Raw genomic sequence first — 22,250 nt, forward strand, 5'->3', positions numbered from 1 at the left:
CAGGAGCAGATCTCTTCACACTGACAGGAACTGACTTATCACAGTGCACTCTACTATCCTGACAAGTGGGAGGTCAGCCAATTGGCTTCAGTAACTAATCACTGGAAGTTGTGGAATGCCTAAAAGCACAATTCCACTATCACTGCATTTCTGACATTGTCATTACTGAAAGAATTGAGTCACTTCAGGCAAGTTTGAGAAATCCACAACCACAATTTTCTCCACACTATGCCAGTCAAATGTACAGGCTGAAGTCACAGTGAAAAATCACCAAAGGAATCATAAAGAAATCGAGCAAACCCTGCACAGATGTATACAAGGCCATCCTCGAGCAGAGAAACATACCTACTGAAAATCTGGAAAGTTGTGTAGTACAAAGTCTCATCTCATACCGCAGACAAACTACTCTTAGTTTCAGTAGCTTCTTTGCTATTGGAAGAGTAAAACTAGTTGTGAGTAGAAGAAATTAGGATTAAATGGCAGAAAATCAAATTACATTTCAATAAAATTGCTAAAATGCTGTCAGAGTTGAGTATTGCAGAGCCAGTGTCTCAGCTAAAAGCAAGCCAAGTGGCATCTTGGGACCTGTAAGGAGCTGTTGTCATCTTGATTGGATGTGATTGAAGTATAAGATCAGGTAACCATAGGCACATACACCTCATTGGAGGAGCTGTTCCTCAACTGCAGGTGCCTGGACAGGAAGATGTGAAAGTGCAACCCATACACATTTTGTATTATATAGTTATTAGACCCAGAGGTGCACAGGATTCCAATGAGAGAACAGAGCAATAACTACTTTAGCAACAAATGACACAGGAATGACACTCCTTGGTAAAACAACATTACCTAGAAGAGTAGCCAACAACAACATGCCCACATGCCATTTAGAGACCACATGCACTATACATACACACAGACTAATGGAAATAATGAAATCACCAAGACAGAGAACAGTCACACTTATACTGGGGAAAATAAAAATACGCAATATAAAACATGCCAATTTTTTTGTTTACAGAGGGAATGTTGGGAATGAAATGTAACTTTATACAAATGACTGACCAAATCTGCCATAGTCATGTGACCTCTATCGTGAGCTACACAGCCTGGAGGTTGATATTATGTTTCTCTTCAACAACATTCTCGTGTTGAAAACACCGCTGCATTAAGACACTCAAAACAGGGGGGTGACAGAGGAAATGGTGAAGGCTAGACCTCTGCCAACCAACCCAACTTCCTGATGACAGGTCCTTCAATCAGGCACAGAGTATCTTTGAACGAGGGGCATAGTCAGGGAGGCAGTGGCTGCAGAACCTGTACCCTCTTGTCCTATCAAATCAGCATTCCACCTTTAGGGAAATTATTAAGTTCTGCCTAAAATGTCTAGAAATAAATTGGGCTATTAAAATTGAATGCTATTAAGTGGAAGGATGTGGAGAATTAAAAGGTGGCTTACATCTGTTCTATTCCTTGAATAAAAGCTTGGACTCGGTTTTAGTGTACAGACATCGATGTTATGACAGTGATGAAACTAATCTAACATCAAATGAACGAAAGAAAATATTCCAGTAACAAATTTGAACTTGGAACAAGCAATCCTATCAAACAATATTTCACATGTAGGTTCCACAAAGTAGAATAACTATAACTTTCTCTTTGAAAGTATCTCCTGTTCTTCTCACAGTGCAGCTGAGGCAAAATCCTGAGCAACTAATCTAAATATAGACTCAGCATAAGATATGAGACCACAATATCTATCCGACTGCGTGCTACAGTAAGAAAGAATTTTCCTTGTTGAAAATATTGAGTTTTCAAAGTTCAGCATTCAAATTGTGTCATGTTCTGATGTACTAATCTCACCGCTGAGAGTTATTAATCTACTGGGAGTACTCAAAACTGCCATGTAGGATCAAATATAAAAAAAGTCTTATGTACAAACAGCAATTGAAATCTGGAAAACTTACTCCACAGAAAGCAATTGAAGGTATCCCGAATGTGCACTCAATGGAATCTAGCCAGATCAGAGTATTAGTACCCATGAAAGAAATGGAGATCAATGAGGTACTATCAGCTGTGATCTAACAGACTGACAGAACATACTCAAGGAAGTGAAAGTATATTCTTATTCCCATGTAGATACTGAATTAACATGTTGAACTAACATGACTGTTTAAGGAAAAGGACATTACTATTGTAGAATCCCTGCAGATGGAAACAGGCCCTTCGACCCAACATGTCCATACTGACCCTCCGAAGAGTAACCCACCTAGACACATTCCCTTTCCCTATTACCCGACATTTATCACAGGCTAATGCACTTAACCTACACATTCCTGAACACAATGGGCAATTCAGTGTGGCCAATTCACCTAACCTGCACGTCTCTGGATTTTGGGAGGAAACCAGAGGCCCTCGAGGAAACCCATGCAAACACGGGGAGGATGTGCAAACTCCATACAGACAGTCGCCCGAAACGGAAATCAAATCCAGTTCCCCTGGCACTGGGTGAGGCAACAGTGCTAACCACTGAGCCACCATGCTGCCCTGTGTCAATACACACTGATGAACAAATCCAGTCATACAAAAGCCCTTGGATTCTTTGGCATTGTAAGTCCTCAGTGTGTTTTATTGTATTTAGATAGCGTACCTGTCCTTCCAAGACTCTAATTAAGCAGCTGCGCATTTATTTTATGGTCAATTAAACATGGCAATTTCATGTGTGCCACTCTGTAATCTCTGCAGACAGATTTAGTGATTATCTGCTGACTTGAAGCAAAGGGAAAGTGAAGGAAAGAGAGATCACATTTTCAGCTAAATTTCATTGTTTTCTGGACTAATTAATTGGTGATTTTGATGCATTAAATGAAAAAAACAAATATCAAACTAATTTCGCCAAGTAAAAATCCTTATGATGCAATGTATCCTCACAAGATGACTTTCTTTGTTTTATCATAGAACAAATCCAGTTAATTTTGGTATAAATTAGGATTAGGATTGCCAAATATATTACAGGTCACTAATTTGAGAATATATGATTCCCTGCTTAAGGACACCTGGCCAGTCCTTCCTCACCTGCTTTCTGTGCCAGTTGGAAAATGAATGCTCACTTCATTAGCAAACCAAATGATTTAGGGTGTAGGTTTGCTCGTTGAGCTGTAGGTTTGATATCCAGATGTTTCATTACCTGGCTAGGTAACATCATCAGTGGCGACCTCTAAGTGAAGCGAAGCGAAGCTGTTGTCTCCTGCTTTCAAACCCCAGGAACCCCATTCAGGAGAAAGATATAAATAGAAAGCAGCAGACAACAGCTTCACTTCACTTGGAGGTCACCACTGATGATGTTACCTAGCCAGGTAATGAAACGTCTGGATATCAAACCTACAGCTCAGCGAGCAAACCTACACCCTAAACCTCAACCTGAGCTACAAACCTTGCAAACCAAATGATGCCTGACTGCTCATCAAACAACCTTTATTGCCCATCCCCACTACGTTATAAATAACAAATAATTCTTTCACGAACATCAGAAAAATCAACAATTTTCATTTTCAAAAACCACAGCTACGATTTTTGTCTTGCACTTCTGCAGCAATTATAAATTCCTGGAAACGCCCAAGAGAATCCAGAATGGTTTGCAATATTAGTTTGGATGCACTTAAAAAGCCAAATGTTTCACAGGAGTGCAATGTATTACCAGACAGTCAGCAATTAGAAGGAACACTATCATATTATAATGGCAATACTGTGGAAGCATTTCCAGTAAGCTTCAAAAAAAATGTTAAAAGATGGAGTCGCAGGTAGATAGGATAGTTAAAAAGGCATTTGGTATGCTTTCCTTTATTGGTCAGAGTATTGAGTACAGGAGTTGGGACGTCGTCATGTTGCAGCTGTACAGGACATTGGTTTGGCCACTGTTGGAATATTGCATGCAATTCTGATCTCCATCCTATTAGAAAGATGTTGTGAAACTTGAAGGGGTTCAGAAAAGATTTACAAGGATGTTGCCATGGTTGGAGGATCTGAGCTATAGGGAGAGGCTGAACAGGTTGGGACTGTTTTCCCTGGGGCATCGGAGGCTGAAGGGTGACCTCATAGAGGTTTACACAATTATGAGGGGCATGGATAGGTTAAATAGGCAAATCTTTTCCCTGGGGTCGGGGAGTCCAGAACTAGAGGGCATAGGTTCAGGGTGAGAGCGGAAAGATATAAAAGAGACCTAAGGGGCAACTTTTTCACACAGAGGGTGGTATGTGTATGGAATGAGCTGCCAGAGGATGTGGTGGAGGCTGTTACAATTGCAACATTTGAGAGACATTTGGTTGGGTATATGAATAGGAAGGGTTTAGAGGGATATGGGCTGGGTGCTGGCAGGTGGGACTAGATTGGGTTGGGATATCTGGTCGGCGTGGATGGGTTGGACCAAAGGGTCTGTTTCCATGCTGTACATCTCCAGGACTCGATGACTCTATGTAGTTATGACTAAACATTCACGTTTCTGAAATCCAAATCCTCGGAGTTCGATTGGTATAACATGCTAGTTACTTAAAGCAAAAGTTTTTTTGATCATGTAGTCAGGGAATGGAATGTTCACAGTAAAACCTGATGACAAACATTTTAAAAGACTTATAAAAAGAGTAGAGAAATTAGGAAACCTGCTGTGTAAAATTTGTGTTCAACAGATTTATTATCTATATCCCGTGGTCCTAAATTATGTAGAAGTCAAATTCCAAATAAAAATGTGTCTGAAGCCAGGGCCAGGACAGAAATCATGGACACAAGGGTTACTCTCGAGTTCGGCCTCAAACTGAGCACAACAGCCCCAGTCCTAAACAGGGCACATCATTTCATTTGGAGGGTGGGCCCATTCTCTTTCATTGTTCAGCTGAAATGTTTCAATTCAGAACAATTTAATAAAATAAGACTAGTATCCCTCATATTTGTGGCTGCAGATAAAACTCCTTGATGCAGAAAATCATGAAGGTTAAGTTTGATCAATATGGAGCGACTGGGTCAACTGGACCTGTATTCACTGAAATTCATAGAGTCTTAGCATCTGGGTGGCTAAATGGATAGGAAGGGTTTAGAGGGATATGGGCCAAGTGCTGGCAAATGGGACTAGGTTAGGTAGGGATATCTGGTCGACATGGATGAGTTGGACTGAAAGGTTTGTTTCCGTGCTGTACAGAAAAATGATAGGGGGTGTCATAGAAACATATCAATTTCTGATACTGCTGGGCAGGCTGATTACGGGAATGATGTGTCCCCCCTCAACTGGCCAGGAGTGCCCAGAAGACTGGGACATGGTCTCAGGACATGCATTAGACCATCTCAAACTAAGATGAAAAGAACTTTCTCATGGAATATATTCAAGAAAGAAACAGAGATAGAGGTTCAGCCATGTTTAATGGTGGAGTGGACTCAATGAACCTATTAGCTTGCTTCTGCTCCTGGGTTTTATATTTCTATGTTTCCAGTCAGCATGATGAAGGCAAGGTCTTTTGAGTATTTTTAAGACAAAGATAGACAAGTTTGGGAGTAAAAGACAGACAAAAGGTATTAGGAGTTCAGCAAGAATCTGGAGTTGAAGTCACAAATCAGATCAGGCATGAACACCTCATCTTCCACCTGGGAAGGAGGGAAAGGGGAAGAGTGTTAGTCATTGGGGACTCGATAGTTAGCGGCTCAGATAGAAGGTTTGTTGGAAACGAATGAGACTCGCGGTTGATGTGTTGCCTCCCAGGTGCCAGGATCCGTGATGTCTTGGATCATATCTCTGGGGTCCTGAAGGGAGAGAGTGACCAGTCTCAAGTCGTTGTCCAATGACATGGGTCGAAAGAGGGATAGGGATGTAAGGCAGGATTTCAGGGAGCTAGGGTGGAAGCTGAGAGCTGGAACTAACAGTTGTTATCTCTGGTTTGTTACCTGTGCCATGTGATAGCGAGAGATATCAGCTGAACATGTGGCTGCAAGGATGGTGCAGGAAGGAGGGTTTCAGGTTCTTGGATAATTGGGGCTCATTCTGGGGAAGGTGGGACTTGTACAAACCAGACGGTCTTTACTTGAACTATAAGGGTACTAATATCCTGGGTGGGAAATTTGCTGGTGCTATTCAGGTGGGTTTAAACTAGCTCAGCAGGGGGATGGGAACCGGAGGTGTAGTTGCAGTGCACAGGAGGATGAGAGTAGGGAGGACAGGGACAGGATTTCAGGGTCACAGGAACGTGCTGGCAGACAGCATGCTGGTTTGAAGTGTGTCTACTTCAACGCCAGAAGTATCTGAAATAAGGTAGGTGAGCTCGCAGCATGGATAGGCAATTATAATGTGATTAGGCAAGAATTAGGATGCATAAAATGGGGGAGCAAAACATAGCGGATGCAGACAATGGAAGTGTGGAGCTGGTTTAAGGAACAGATATTGCGTGTCCTTGATAGGTATGTCCCCGTCAGGCAGGGAGGAAGTGATAAGGTAAGGGAACCATGGTTTACTGCGGAAATTGCATCTCTCATTAAGAAGAAGAAGGAGGCTTATGTATTGATGAGGCAAGATGGTTCAGATGGGGCGATGGAGAGTTACAGACCAGCTAGGAAGGATTTAAAGAGAGAGTTAAGAAGAGCAAAGAGAGGACACAAGCAGTCTTTAGCAAATAAAGGGGAACCCAAAAGCTTTCTAAAGGAATATGAGGAATAAAGGAATGATTAGGGTAGGAATAGGGCCAGTCAAAGACAGAAGTGGGAAGTTGTGCATGGATCCTGTGGAGATTGGAGAGGTGCTAAATGAACATTTCTCATTGGTTTTCACTCAGGAAAAGGAGAATATTGGAAAGGAGAAGAATGAGGTACGAGATATTAGACTAGAAAGGATTGAGGTTAGTTACGAACAGGAATTATCAATTCTAGGAGTGAAAGTGGACAAGTTCCCTGGGCTGGATGGGATTATCAGAGGATTCTCTGGGAAGCTATGGAGGAGATAGCAGAACATTTGTCTTTGATATTTGAGCCATCATAGTCGACAGGTTTAGTACCAGAGGACTGGAGGATTGCAAATGTTGTGCCCTTGTTCAAGAAGGGCAGTAGAGATGACCCAGTAATTATAAATCAGTGAGCCTTACTTCTGTTGTAGGAAAGGTTTTGGAAAGGATTATAAAAGTTAAGATTTATAATCATCTAGCAAGCAATAATTTGATTTCAGATAGTCAACATGGTTTTGTCAAGTTAAAAATGATGACTGCAGATGCTGGAAACCAGATTCTGGATCAGTGGTGCTGGAAGAGCACAGCAGTTCAGGCAGCATCCAAGAAGCAGCGAAATCGATGTTTCGGGCAAAAGCCCTTCATCAGGAATCAGTGGGAGAGGGACTCCCTGAGATTCTTGTAGAGAGAGGAGGAAAACTTCTTCAAGGCAGGCATCCTTGCAAGAGGATTCACAGTAGGGTTAAAATCAACGAGGTAAAAACAATGACTGCAGATGCTGGAAACCAGATTCTAGATCAGTGGTGCTGGAAGAGCACAGCAGTTCAGGCAGCATCAGAGGAGCAGTAAAATCGACGTTTCGGGCAAAAGCCCTTCATCAGGAATAAAAGCAGTGAGTCTGAAGGGTGGAAAGATTATCCATTCAGATGCCTTTTAAATGCTTGAACTTGTACTAGACTCCACAATTTCCTCTGGCAGCTCATTCCATACATGCACCACCCTCTGCATGAAAAAAATTGTCCCTTAGGTCCCTTTTAAATTTTACCTCTCTTACCTTCAACCTACGCCCTCTCGTTTTGGACTCTCCTATCCTGGATAAGGTTCACCGCTATTTACCCTATCCATGCTGCTCATGATTTATAAACTTCTATAATGTCACCCCACAGCCTCTCCCTACAGTTCAAATTCTCCAACCTCAGCAACATCCTTGTAAATCTTTTTTGCAACCTTTCAAGTTTAACATTTCTCCTATAGCAGGGAGACCAGAATTGAACATAGTATTCGAAAAGTGGCCTCACCAATGTCCTATATAGCCACAACATGACTGCCCAACTCCTATACTCAATGCACTGACCAATAAAGGCGAGCATATCAAACGCCACCTTCACTACCCTGTCTACCTGCGATTCCATCTTCAAGGAACTAGGACCCTGCACTCAAGGCCACTTTGTTCTGCAACAATCCCCAGGACCTTACCATTAAGGACCTACCATGAGTTGCCTTACCAAAATGCAACACTTCACATTTATCTTCTCCCAGAAATTGTGACAATACTCACAAATTGTTCAACAGTTGGGACAAGTATCGAAGACCAGTCGTTGGTGAGGATCAAAGGACAGACAGCAATGAGATCATATTCACCAATTAAACTGCAAAATGGAATGGTTAAGGTAAGTTTCAACAAGAGTTCTCTTTTGGTCAACCAGCTGCTTGTCACACCAAGGACCCATCACCATGCTTAATGGTGCCAAGCTAAAAACAAAGAAATACACTGATGTTTTTGTACGCATTAAATGGAGTTCTCAACACATCCAACAACTGGGAGAATGTAAAGCTAACTGAGATGCAAATTGCAACAGCCAGGATTTAGACCATAAGATATAGGAGTGGAAGTAAGGCCATTCGGCCCATCGAGTCCACCCTGCCATTTCAATCATGGCTGATGGGCATTTCAACTCCACTTACCCCCATTCTCCTCGTACCCCTTAATTCCTCGTGACATCAAGAATCTATCAATCTCTGCCTTGAAGACATTTAGCGTCCCGGCCTCCACTGCACTCTGCGACAATGAATTCCACAGGCCCACCATTCTCTGGCTGAAGAAATGTCTCCGCATTTCTGTTCTGAATTGACCCCCTCTAATTCTAAGGCTGTGTCCATGGGTCCTAGTCTCCTCGCCTAACGGAAACAATTTCCTAGCGTCCACCCTTTCCAAGCCAGGTATTATCTTGTAAGTTTCTATTAAGTCTCCCCTTAATCTTCTAAACTCCAATGAATACAATCCCAGGATCCTCAGCTGTTCCTCATATGTTAGGCCAACCATTCCAGGAATCATCCATGTGAGTCTCCGCTGGACACGTTCCAGTGCCAGTATATCCTTCCTGAGGTGTGGGGACCTCAGGTGTAGTCTATGCTTTTATTCTTTTTTCCAAAATGCAAGACCTCACATTTGCTCATGTTGAATTCCATCAGCCATTTCCTGGACCACTCTCCCAAACTGTCTAGATCCCTCTGCAGCCTCCCCACTTCCTCAGTACTACCTGCCTGTCCACCTAACTTTGTATCATTGGCAAACTTTGCTAGAATGCCCCCAGTCCCTTCATCCAGATCATTAATACAAAGTGAACAGTTGCGGCCCCAACACTAAACCCTGTGGGACACCGCTTGTCACTGGCTGCCATTCCGAAAAAGAACCTTTTATCCCAACTCAGCTAATCCTCAATCCATCCCAGTAGCTCACCTCGAACACCATGGGCCCTCACCTTGCTCAGCAGCCTCCAGTGTGGCACCTTATCAAAGGCCTTTTGGAAGTACGGGCAAAGAGAGTGAGGGGGGTTTAAGAGTGCTACAAAACTCGCTAAACCCATAACTTTTTAAAAGAGATGGATACTCCAGTGGAAATAAATCAATGGACAAAATTTAATTTTCTATGCCTTTAACTGTAACAAAGTTAAATCAATGGATTGCAGCAGTTTAAGACGGCACCACCTTCTCATGAGCAGCTAGGATCGGACAATAAATACTGGCCAGCCAGCAACGCCCCAATCCAACAATGAATAAAAGAAAACAAATTTGAATGAAATACAAATTAACAGTCAAGTAATACAGCAATCGAAAACACAACGAAGCTCTTGTGCTGCAACTACCTAATGCAACCAAAATAAGTATGAATTTCTTATACTCTGTGCCATACTTCTGGCACACATAACACATTAAAGGAATACTCCTACAACCATCCACCAGTTCTTCCACAGTCATCCATTTCTCCTCATCACCATAGAGTCATAGAGATGTACAGCATGGAAACAGATCCTTCGGTCCAACCTGTCCATGCCAACTAGATACCCCAACCCAATTTAGTCCCATCTGCCAGCACCCAGCCCATATCACTCCAAACCCTTCCTATGCATATACCCATCCAACTGCCTCTTAAATGTTGCAATTATACCAGCCTCCACCACATCCTCTAACAGCTCATTCCATACACATACCACTCTCTTATATCTTTCCCCTCTCACCCTGAACCTATGCCCTCTAGTTCTGGACTCCCCAACTCCAGGGAAAAGACTTTGCCTATTTATCCTATCCATGCCCCTCATAATTGTGTAAACCTCTATAAGGTCACCCATCAGCCTCTGACGCCCCAGGGAAAACAGCCCCAGCCTGTTCAGCCTCTTCCTATAGCTCAGATCCTCCAACCCTGGCAACATCCTTGTAACTCTTTTCTGAACCCCTTCAAGTTTCACAACAGCTTTCTAATAGGAAGGAGATCAGAATTGCATGCAATATTCCACAGTGGCCTAACCAATGTCCTGTACAGCCGCAACATGACCTCCCAACTCCTGTACTCAATACACTGACCAATAAAGGAAAGCATACCAAATGCCTTTTTAACTATCCTATCTACCTGTGACTCCACTTTCAAGGAGTTATGAACCTGCACTCCAAGGCCTCTTTGTTCAGCAACACTCCCTAGGACCTTACCATTAAGTGTATAAGTCCTGCTAAGATTTACTTTCCCAAAATGCAGCACCTCGCATTTATCTGAATTAAACTCCATCTGCCACTTCTAGGCCCATTGGCCCATCTGGTCAAGATCCTGTTGTAATCTGAGGTAACCCTCTTCACTGTCTACTATACCTCCAATTTTGGTGTCATCTGCAAACTTACTAACAGTACCTCTTATGCTCGCATCCAAATCATTTATGTAAATGACAAAAAGTAGAGGTCCCAGCACCGATCCTTGTGGCACTCCACTGGTCACAGGCCTCCAGTTTGAAAAACAACCCTCCAGCTCCACCCTCTGTCTTCTACCTTTGAGCCAGTTCATTATCAAAATGGCTAGTTCTCCCTGTATTCCATGAGATCTAACCTTGCTAATCAGTCTCCCATGGGGAACCTTGTCAAATTCCTTACTGAAGTCCACATAGATCACATCTACTGCTCTGCCCTCATCAATCTTCTTTCTTACTTCTTCAAAAAAACTCAATCAAGTTTGTGAGACATGATTTCCCACGCACAAAGCCACGTTGACTATCCCGAATCAGTCTTTGCCTTTCCAAATACACATACATCCTGTCCCTCAGGATTCACTCCAACAACTTGCCCACCACTGAGGTCAGGCTCACTGGTCTATAGTTCCCTGGCTTGTCCTTACCACCCTTCTTAAACAGTGCCAACCTCCAGTCTTCCAGCACCTCACCTGTGACTATCGATGATACAAATATCTCAGCAAGAGGCCCAGCAATCACTTCTCTAGCATCCCACAGTTCTCAGGTACATCTGATCAGGTCCTGGGGATTTATCCACCTTTAACCGTTTCAAGACATTTTGCAAGATGTCACCATCTATTTTCCTACAGTCTCTATCTTCCATATCCTTTTCCACAGTAAATACTGATGCAAAATATTCATTTAGTATCTCCCCCATTTTCTGCGGCTCCACATAAAGACTGCCTTGCTGATCTTTGAGGGGCCCTATTCTCTCCCTAGTTACCCTTTTGTCCTTAATATATTTGTAAAACCCCTTTGGATTCTCCTTAATTCTATTTGCCAAAGCTATCTCATGTCCCCGTTTTGCCCTCCTGATTTCCTCTTAAGTATACTCCTACTTTCTTTATACTCTTCTAAGGATTCAGTCGATCTATCCTGTCTGTATCTGACATATGCTTCCTTCTTTTTCTTAACCAAACCCTCAATTTCTTGAGTCATCCAGCATTCCCTATACCTACCAGCCTTTCCTTTCACCCTGACAGGAATGTACTTTCCCTGGATTCTTGTTGTCTCATTTCTGAAGGCTTCCCATTTTCCAGCTGTACCTTTACCTGCGAACATCTGCCTCCAATCAGCTTTTGAAAGTTCTTGCCTAGTACCGTCAAAACTGGCCTTTCTCCAATTTAGAACTTCAACTTTTAGATCTGGTCTATCCTGTTCCATCACAATTTTAAAACAAATAGTATGATCGCTGGCCCCAAAGTGCTCCCCCACTGACACCTCAGTCACCTGCCCTGCCTTATTTCCCAAGAGTAGGTCAAGTTTTGCACCTTCTCTAGTAAGTACATAATTGTTCCACTCCACCCAAGTTTTTTGGGGAACAATTATCACCTGTAGATGCACCTCAAGGATGCCCTATTCCTTAACTCTTCAAGTGCAAGTCTGTACTCTTCCCTTTCTTTCGAACAGAAATGGAACTGTCAGAACATCCTGCTTGGTGGTTAACACAAAAGCAATCTTCCTGCTTTTCCTAGCTGGCTTGTTTCTGCACCTTCAGCAGCAGCTGTCCATTTTCAGTGAAACACTGCAAAAGGTGTTAAAACTGCCATCCCCCCTCAAAGGGTTTCTACTTGAACTTCTCTCTCCATGGAAACAAGGTCATGTGGGCATTTCCTCCAATTAAACTGTTTACCACAAATTCACCCTTTCCCCATGTTCAGAATATTCTGTCATAGCTTAAACTAAATCGAGCATTTTAAAAGATAATCGTCTTGCAAAGTTCCACATTTATGACACAGTGGTGCAGTTTGCTAGCCTGGAGCAAAGAAAAGACAGAAAAAAAGCTGGAAATCTTAAACAAAATACAGAAACTGCTGAAGCATCCATACTGTCAGCACACATCCCCAGAGTGAACAGACAAGCCAATGTTTTAAGTATAGCTCCCTCATGAGGACTGGAAGAAATACAGATGAACAGCTTTAATAAAGGAAAAATGGATGAAAAACACACCTGTCCACGTACACACAAGCAAGAGAGGAATCTTGTTGGATAATACCTTTGGCAGATTGTAAGGGTCTGGAACCAAAAAGTTAACCAATAGTTTTTTATTAGCTGAACTGAAGGCAAACAAAGTTTGCTACTGTAATATTATAAAAGATTTACTACTTTTAATAAGGTGTCTAAACATATTGTAGTTTTGGCAGAGCTAACGTAGTATAAAAATGCCTCAGCATCAAGCATCACTGAGGTTACAGGTTTACGGAGGTCTGAAAATTTGAGATCGTTAGCTGAATCCCAAGCCAGACTATCTCTAAGAGGCAGGAGGGAACGTGCTGGTGCTAAGGTTGCTAACATTTACTGGGGATCAATGCAAGGACAAATAAAAAAAGCATAATAAATGATTACATAATAAATATAATAAAGTTCATTTAAGGCTATGGAAACCAAATAAATTGGATCTAAGAAATGGTTGCTGTGCCAAGTATAATAAATCTTATAAAAGGGAAATGGTGTACACTAGGAATAGGTGTTGTGATGAATAGACCACAGAAAACCGCTTGAATAATTAGTTCCCACAACACAGCTAGTCATCTTATCCTCAGAGTATAATGTCCTCTTGATGCTCTGATCATTTTTTTTCTTGTATTCAGTGGGTGTGGGCAGCACTGGATTCTGACTCCAGATCCTCACAAGTACAAAGGCTGCCAACTTTAACCTCCACAGCATTGTCGGTCTCCTCTTTCTTCAACTCATTTTCTCCACAAATCTGCACTCATGCTTTATGTAACTCCAGACCCCACTGTTCTAAAGATCGCTGTCAGCCAGTTTTCCATCCTCCATAAACATCAGCCCAAGAAATGTCCAGCTATCCAAGATCTGACCTGTACTAAATCTCCCACATGTGGTGCTAATGTCCTTGCCTATTTATATTTGATTCCCATCCTTGATGACTGTGATTTGGAATTCCTCGTGTTCAAATTCCTACATGGCTTCACCTCTCACTAACTCATCGTAGCTTACAAACCTCTGAATTCCTCATTATTCTAACTTTGGCTACTCATGAGTCTCCCTCCTACTTAATAGGAGCATCTTCTACTTGTAGGCTTTTTTGCTTTCTCCAGAAGCCCATCTGACTCTCCACAGATCTGACGACCCTGTTTGAAATCTACCTCTTTGCTCAAGCTTTTGATAGGCTCTTTAAAAATCTCCTCCTTTAGGTCAACACCGAGGTACAGTATTTCTGGTTATGCTATTGAAAATCTTTGTCTTAAAGAACTGATATAAATACACATTCTTGTGCCTGAGTGGCTGTTGACGATGCCTATGAGCAGGAAAGCCTGGGGTTAAAGACCCGCTCCTATACTCGCCAGCCACAGAAGAACTCAGTCAATAACACAGGCAAACTAATATATATCAGTGCCTGTCACAAAACCTAGATAAAGAGGAGGGTTAGCAACAAGCTAAATCTAAACTCCCGCATATCAAAGCCAAAAACAAAATTGGTAGTTGATACAAAATTTAATAATCAACATTGGCTGGCCCAATGTGATAAGGAAAATCCAAAGGCAGAGGCATAAATGCAAATTGTTGACAAGCTGGATTCTCACAAAGTGCCATTCCACACTTTTTCACATTCCATTGCTTTAATTAGTCCTACTAGATTTCAATGGGAAATGCACAGAGCCACTGATTCCCACCAGCTTGGTTCCAAATGTAGGGTCTGATGGGAAAATAATTTTTTTAAAAATACATTCACAGAATTAGGCTTTGCTGACTGGGCCAGGATTTAATTTCCATCCCTAATTGCCCAGAGGGCAGTTAAAAATCAACCACTTGCTTGAGTATAGTGTCCTTGCTTGGAGGCCAGACCAAGTAAGGATGGCAGTTTTCTTTCCTAAAGGACATGAGTGAACCAGAAGGCTTTTGTGACAGTTAACAACGATTTCAGTCCAGATTCCACCAATTGCCATGGCAGAATTCAAACCCAGGATCCAGAAGATCACATGGATCTCTGGATTAGTGATTTAGAAATAATACCAAGAAACTGTCACATTGGATCCAGCCAGGGATTAGGCTGTTTTGAACCTGGTTATGTGTCATGAGGTAGGATGAATAGTTGAGCTTAGGCTGAAAGATCCTCAAGGGAACAGTGATCATGACACGGCAGTATTTAGTATTTAGTTTTGAGAGAGAAATGACCGCATTAAACTTAAGTAAGTGTAATCACAAGAGAACGAGACCAATATTATATCCCAGTAAAAGGAGAAAGAGTCTCAGAAGTAGGTAAACTGACCATGGTTAATCAAAGTTATGAATGTTATCAATTTGAAAGAAAAAAAATGTATCAAACATTAGTGGTAACTCAGAGGATTGGAAAAGTTTTTAAAATGACCCAAAAACAAAAATTGGGAAGAAAATTAAGTTTGAGGGCAAACTGGACGTGACACAAAAAATAGACAGTAAGAGCTTTGATGAGATTAGATTCCCTACAGTATGGAAACAGGCCCATTGGCCCAACTAGCTTAAAAAATATACAAAGGGAGGGGCAACATAAGCTTCTTAGAGAACAAGGGTGGAGAAATGATAACAGAGCCAGGAAATGTCAGAGGAGTTGAACAAATAATCTGTATTAGTTTTCATTGTTTAGAACACTGACAGCATTCCAGAACTCCTAAATAATCAAGGGGCTGAAGGTTTGGGAACAAAAACATAACTATTATGAGAAAAATCTTTAAGCTGTCCCAGCGTTGCGAATGGATTCTGTTCTGGAACCCATTCGCAAGTCAATTTTTACATAAGTCAGAAAACAATGCAGGACATTGGACAGCAGCTTAAGTGCACAAAATGTTCATATGTCAGGTCTTCAAAATTACACACTGTATGGGATAATGTTCCTAAGTATGAGCATTCGTATGTAAATTGGGGACCCCATGTACTAATGGGAACAAATGCCAATAAGTTTCTGGACCCAAAGAATTGTATCCTAAGACTTTAAAAGAAGTCGTTACAGGGATGGTGGATGCACTGGGAGTAATCTTACAAGAATTCTTAGATTCCAGAGAAGTTTCAGAGGATAGGAAAACTGTCAATCTAACACTCTTATTCAAAAGGGAAGTGAGACAAAATAAACAGATAACTATAGGAAAGTTAGCCTACCATTGTCATTGAGATAATGTTAATATCTACTTTGAAGGATTTCACAGCAAAGCGTGCATAAATGTATAATGCAATCAGCAGAGTTAGCATGGCTTCATGATGGGGACATCATTCTTGACAAATTAATTACAGCAGGGTAGATAAATATGAATCAATAAATGTAATATATTTGGATTTCCAACAGGCATTTGGCTACTTAAGAAGATAAGAGCCCACAGAGTTGGAAATGATATATTAGCATGGACAGAAGATTGGTTAACTAATACAAGACGGAGTTCAGATAACTGGGCCATTTGCAGAATTGCAAGATTGCAACTAGTAGAGTGGTAAAAGGGATCAGTGTTGGATCCACAATTATTTCCAATACTTATTCAGGACTTGAAACAACAAGGTACATGTGCTATCACCAAGTTTGGAGATGACATGAAAATACTTGGGAAGACAAATAACGAGGATGACATAAGGAGGCTCCAAATGGAACATAGCTAAGTTCAGTACACAATTACAAACAAGGACTAAGGGGAGGCTACTTGGCCCTTTGAGACTCTTTGCCATTCATTAAGATTGTAGCTTATCTGATTTTAATCTCAACTCTATATTTCTCAATGTGCCCGATAATCTTTTATCCTGTTGTAATCAAAAAATTGTCTACTTGTGCTTAAAAATATTTAAAAATTCATTATCCATTGCCTTTTAGTTCCCAAATTCCAAAGAAATTCAATTCCGAGAGAACAAAAAAAATGTTCACCTCGGTCTTAGGTTTCTCATTTTCAAACTGTAAGGCCTAATTCTGAATTCTCTCACAAGAGGAACTAACCTTTTTCACTTACACCCAGTCATGTCCTCTCAGAATGTTATATACTTCAGTTAAATCACTTCCAATTTTTACTAAACTCTAGAGAATGCAGGGCTGATCAGTCTTTCCTTATAAGGCAATTGATTCATTCCCGATATTAGTCTGGTAAATCTTCCATGCACTGCTTATAATGCATTAACATCCTTCTTTCTGTACACAGTGACCAGCATCTGTACACTTAACTCTAAGTACGGTCTCACAAATGCTCTGTGTAACTGAAGTATAATTTCCCTGGTCTTTCATTCTACTCCCCTTGCAATAAAACATAATATTCTATTAGTTTTCCTGACTTCCTGCTATACCTGAATACTAACCTTCTGCAGTCCATGCACTAGGACACCCAGATCTCGCTGCATCTCCAAACTCTGCAACCTCTCACCATTTAGATCATGTTTTTTTCTGTTGAAATTGTCAATTTCACACGTCCCACATTATACTCCATTGCCAGACCTTTGCCCGTTCACTTAACCTAACTACCCCTTTCTATCTCTTTGTAAGCTCCACATCTTGTCTTCACAACTCACTTTCCTACCTTTTTTGTGTCATCTCCAAATCTAGCTCCCACAACTTTTGTCGCTTCACACAAATCATTTATGTAAACTGTAAAGTATTGAAGCTCTGGCACTGACCCCTTTAGCACACCACTCATTACATCCTGCCAGCCTGAAAAAGACCCATTTATTCCTACTTCAGTTCCTATTAGCCAGCCAATCTTCTATCCATGTTAATACATTATCCAATGCCATGAATTTTCATTTTCTGCAATAACCATTCTTGCAGCACCTTATCAAATGCCTTCTGGAAATCCAAGTGCATAACATCCACTGGCTCCTCATTATCTGCAGCATAAGTTACTTCTTCAAAGAACTCCAATTAATTAAACCATTTAGAATTTATCAAGAAGCCCTATTATAACATCTTTAATAACAGTTTCCCTATGACAGATGTTAAGCTAACTAGCCTGTAGTCTTCTGCTTTCTGCCACTCTCCTTTTTAAAAAAAGAATCACATCAATTCCTTTTCAATCTAAAAGGATCCTTCCTTGAACCTAATGAGTTGCAAGAAATGAAATCCCTCAGGATCTGGGGACTTGTGAACTCAGTACTAAGTAAATTGTTGAAACTACTTCCCGGGTCATTTTAAATTTCTCGAGTTCCTCTCTCCCTTCCAGGTCCTGATTGACAGCTATTTCCGGGATGTTATGAACTGGGCCCAAATTTGGCTGATGGAATAAAGTTTGGAAAATAATGTGGAAAAATGTCAGGTGTTGCACTTTAAAGAGGAATAGATGAGATGACTATTATTTCAATGGGGAAAGACTAAAGAAAGCTACAGCACAGGGGGATTTGGGTGCCCTATTGTATGAATTATTTAAAAATTCAGTGAATTATAGGGAAGGCAAATCGCATTCCCTTTGAAATAAAGGCCATGTAAAAATAGGGAGGTCTTATGAAAACTATGTAGACTAGTCAGATCACACCTGGAACTCTAAACTGTTTTTGCTGACCTTGGCTTCATTGCGCTGATCTCAAGTAGGGAGGGACTTTCTTATGAGGAAAGGTTAAGATTGGGCTTATACTCATTGGAGCTTGAAAGAAAGGGATGGCCTTATTGAAATGTATAAGGTTCCTTGGAGGACTTTTCTAGTGCCTCTACCTCTGAGCCAGAAGGTCCAGGTTCAAGTCCCACTGGTGCTGAAAGTGTTTCATAACTTAGCTGAACAATTTGAATAAAAATATCTATCTAGAAATTCCTTAAGGAGCTTTACAGGACAGATGTGGAGATTTTGTTTCCTTTGTGGAGATCTAGGACCACAGGGCATAATCTCAGAATAAAGAATCACACATTTTTTAAAAAATTCATTCATGGAATGAGGGCGTCACTGACTAGGTGAGTATTTACTGCCCAAGCCTAATTGCCCAGAGGGCAGTTGAGAATCAATCACCTTGCTATATGTCTGGAGTCACATGTGGGCCAACCAGATAAGGGTGGTAGTTTCCTTCCCTACAGGACATTAGTGAACAAGATGGGTTTTTCCTACAATCAGCAATGGATTCATAGTCATCATTAGAGTCCTAATTTCAGATATTTATAGAACTCAAATTCCACCGTCTGCCATAGTGGGCATTGAACATTGTCTGGGTCTCTTGATTAACAAATCAGTGATAATATCACTAGGCCATCACCTCCCCTAAATTTTATGACTTAAGGAGGAATTTATTCCCCTAAAGGTTAATGATTTGGTGGAATTTTTTACTGCAGAGGGCTCTCAAGGCTAGATGATTAAGTATATGCAGGGCTGATATAATCAGTAAGGGGTTCAAAGGTTATAGGGAAAAGGCAAGAAAGTGGAGTTGAAAATGATCAGATGAGCCATAATCTTATTGACTGGCACAGGCTGGATGGGCCAAGTGGCCTACCTTTGCTCCACATGTTATGATCCTTGAGCCAGGCTATTCAATGTTTTCCTACAGAGCTGTAGACACGTCACCTTCGAGTGAATCTGCCACAGAAATTGGGTTATCGTGTCATAGCACGGAAACAGACCTTTCAGTCCAACTCTCCATGACCAAGTTTCCCAAACTAATCTCATTTGCCTGTGTTTGGCCAATATCCCTCTAAGCCTTTCCTATTCACGTACCTGTGCAGCACAGAAACAGACCCTTCGGTCCAAATCGTCCATGCCCACCAGATATCCTGAATGAGTCTCGTCCCATTTGCCAGCCTTTGACCCAACGCCTTCCCTCCAGTCACAACCTTGGCTGCCACTTCAACCCTCCAAAGTAGTCCCAATTCCCTGATTCCCTCACACGTAAGTTCTTGGAGGACTGTTGACAAAATCTCTCTGACAATATACTCTGCCCACCAGCAGCATCAGTTCTGAATAGTGACTTTACCTAAATTAACCCGAGTTTACAGCAATGCAAATTGCTTATATATTCCCAGAGTGGGTCCCCGTGCAGTGGGAATCCAGTGGAATGGACTGCTGGCTCTTCGTCCTTCGAGCTGGCTGTACACAACTGGCGTGCATTCGATGTAAAACTACTACTACCACTAAGTCAACAAACCTCCCCGCAGCAACAGGAAACTTCCAAAAACAAACAATTCCCACCTCCACAAAGCATCACAACCAGAAGCCTGAGTCCTTGTCAATGCAGGAAACAAAGGGTTTCGGGCTGTGCGGTGCCTAACAGCATTACAACAGAAAGTACACACCTTACCTCAATCTCAATCTCAATCTCTCTCTTACCTATAGTGGAGATGTGGGAAGTGTGGAATTGGTTGTCGGTGAAACGGCACAGGAGGCAAGTCTTGCCCACTCCGGAGTCTCCGATTAGCAGCAGTCTGAACAACACATCATACTGCTTAGCCATGGTGTGTCCTCATGGACCTGCCCAGGCGAACTCGACCACTTTACCCAGACAGCGAAAGCCCGAGAACGGCTCCCTTATTCCGCTCCAGTCCCATATCTGCCCCGGGGCAGGCAGGCTGTGCTGGTGGTGGTGAGGGCAGACACCTTGTTTGCTGCTGCTGTTGTTGCCCACCTCACTGACTGGAAATGGGATTTTCGACTTGCCTCCTCCCCTCCCGCCCGGCTGCCGGCTTTAACCTGCGCTGCTGTGACTGTCAACGAAGGAGAACCGTTCTGTTGCTGACACTGAGAGGGAGTGGGGATGGGACTCTCAGTGTCTGCAATGAATGACGCGGTATGTGAAACCCCACCTCAAATCAGCCAGTCTCTCCAAGCAGTCTACTGTCACAGCCTTCCCTTTCCCCTCAATCCCTTCCCTGCCTTTAGCCTTTTGTCTCTATCCTTCGCTGACCCCAATTCCTGTTTTTTTTAACCCTTCAAACCTCCCTTTAGTATTTTCCATTTAAAATTAAAACGTACTTTTTCCTTACACTTTATTTTTTATAAAAGCGTATTCTTGCTCCTAGCCTTTGTCCATTTCGATTCCCTCCGGGGATTATTTATTGATCTTTTTAAGTTAGAAATTGAGTTCATTTTCTGTCTCCCGTCTGCCGCTTTTAAAAAGAAATATATAAATCGCCCCGTTCAAATCCAAGAGCGATGCGTCAGTAACCCGTTTTCCAACAGAAGGGGAAAGCACACAGGCGACTGGCCAAACGGCCTCCTGTGCTGAAACCACTGAGAATTTTTTGCCTTCCCTACCACGGCCAAAATGACACGTTATTGATATCAGAAGGTATCCGGTTGCAAGGAGAGCTAATGGCCTTGGAGGAAGGGGGGGGGGGGCGGGAAAAAACACATCTTGTTCAATTAGCTATTTAGAAAGGCCATTAAACAGCACCAATCTGACCTGGTTACGGATTGGTACATGACGTCAGAAGCAGGAAGAGCCGCTATTCTTCACTATAATGGGAGAAAATGCTTTTGCAATTTCAATCCTGCTAAGCTGTTTGGAGTTAGTTGTTTGCTGCTATCATTCTCGCTTCCATTGTCCAGGCATGATCTAGTGTTCACTTCACACACAGTGGTACTGATAAGGTTGTGATGCTGTGAAAAGCCTCCTTCATGTAACTGGCAGCATGGGGACCCTTGCTTTTGTTTCTGTTAGATTGGCTGTGCAAATGTGATGAAGTGAAGCAAATGCTCACTACCCTGTCACCAGGTTTTTAAAACAGGGTTAGCTTGTTCCAAGTGTTACAGTGGCAGTGCCACAGTTTTGCAAAATGGTCCACATCCGGCACGGTGGCACAGTGGTTAGCACTGCTGCCTCACAGTGCCAGAGACCTGGGTTCAATTCCCGACTCAGGCGACTGACTGTGTGGAGTTTGCACATTCTCCCCGTGTCTGCGTGGGTTTCCTCCGGGTGGTCCGGTTTCCTCCCACAGTCCAAAGATGTGCGGGTCAGGTGAATTGGCCATGCTAAATTGCCCGTAGTGTTAGGTAGGGGGTAAATGTAGGGGTATGGGTGGGTTGCGCTTCGGTGGGTCGGTGTGGACTTGTTGGGCCGAAGGGCCTGTTTCCACACTGTAAGTAATCTAATCTAATTTCACGTTCCCAAACAAAACAGCAATTGCTGGAAAAGCTCGGCAGGTCTGGCAGCATCTGTGGAGGGAAATCAGAGTTAACGTTTTGGGTTGAGTGACCCTTTCCCGAAACATTTCATGTTTCTTGGGTGAACAAGCATGAGGGGCCATTCTGAAGGATCAGATCCTGGTAGAGGACATTGAGTTGCCCTTTGCTTTGAGTGAGGGCAATGGAGGAACTCTGTTTCAGAGGAGATGCACACTGAAGAGCTTTAGATCTAGCCCTTCAAACAACACCTTATGGTTTCAGCTAGGAAGACAGCTCTGGTCATCTACCCTATT

General features: G+C 42.2%; 1 protein-coding gene across 1 annotated transcript in view; it reads right to left on the bottom strand.

The window, feature by feature from the left end:
* rab15 (RAB15, member RAS oncogene family) overlaps window positions 1-20,569 on the bottom strand; it is a 151,707-nt gene extending 131,138 nt beyond the window's left edge. Inside the window, exon 1 of the mRNA XM_060828356.1 lies at window positions 20,164-20,569. Within this exon, the coding sequence (XP_060684339.1) occupies window positions 20,164-20,287 (124 nt within the window). The 5' untranslated portion in view covers window positions 20,288-20,569. The remainder of the gene's footprint in view (window positions 1-20,163) is intronic.
* Between the last annotated feature and the right edge of the window lie 1,681 nt (window positions 20,570-22,250).

This window comes from Hemiscyllium ocellatum, chromosome 8, assembly GCF_020745735.1.
Source record: "Hemiscyllium ocellatum isolate sHemOce1 chromosome 8, sHemOce1.pat.X.cur, whole genome shotgun sequence".
NCBI lineage: Eukaryota > Metazoa > Chordata > Chondrichthyes > Orectolobiformes > Hemiscylliidae > Hemiscyllium > Hemiscyllium ocellatum.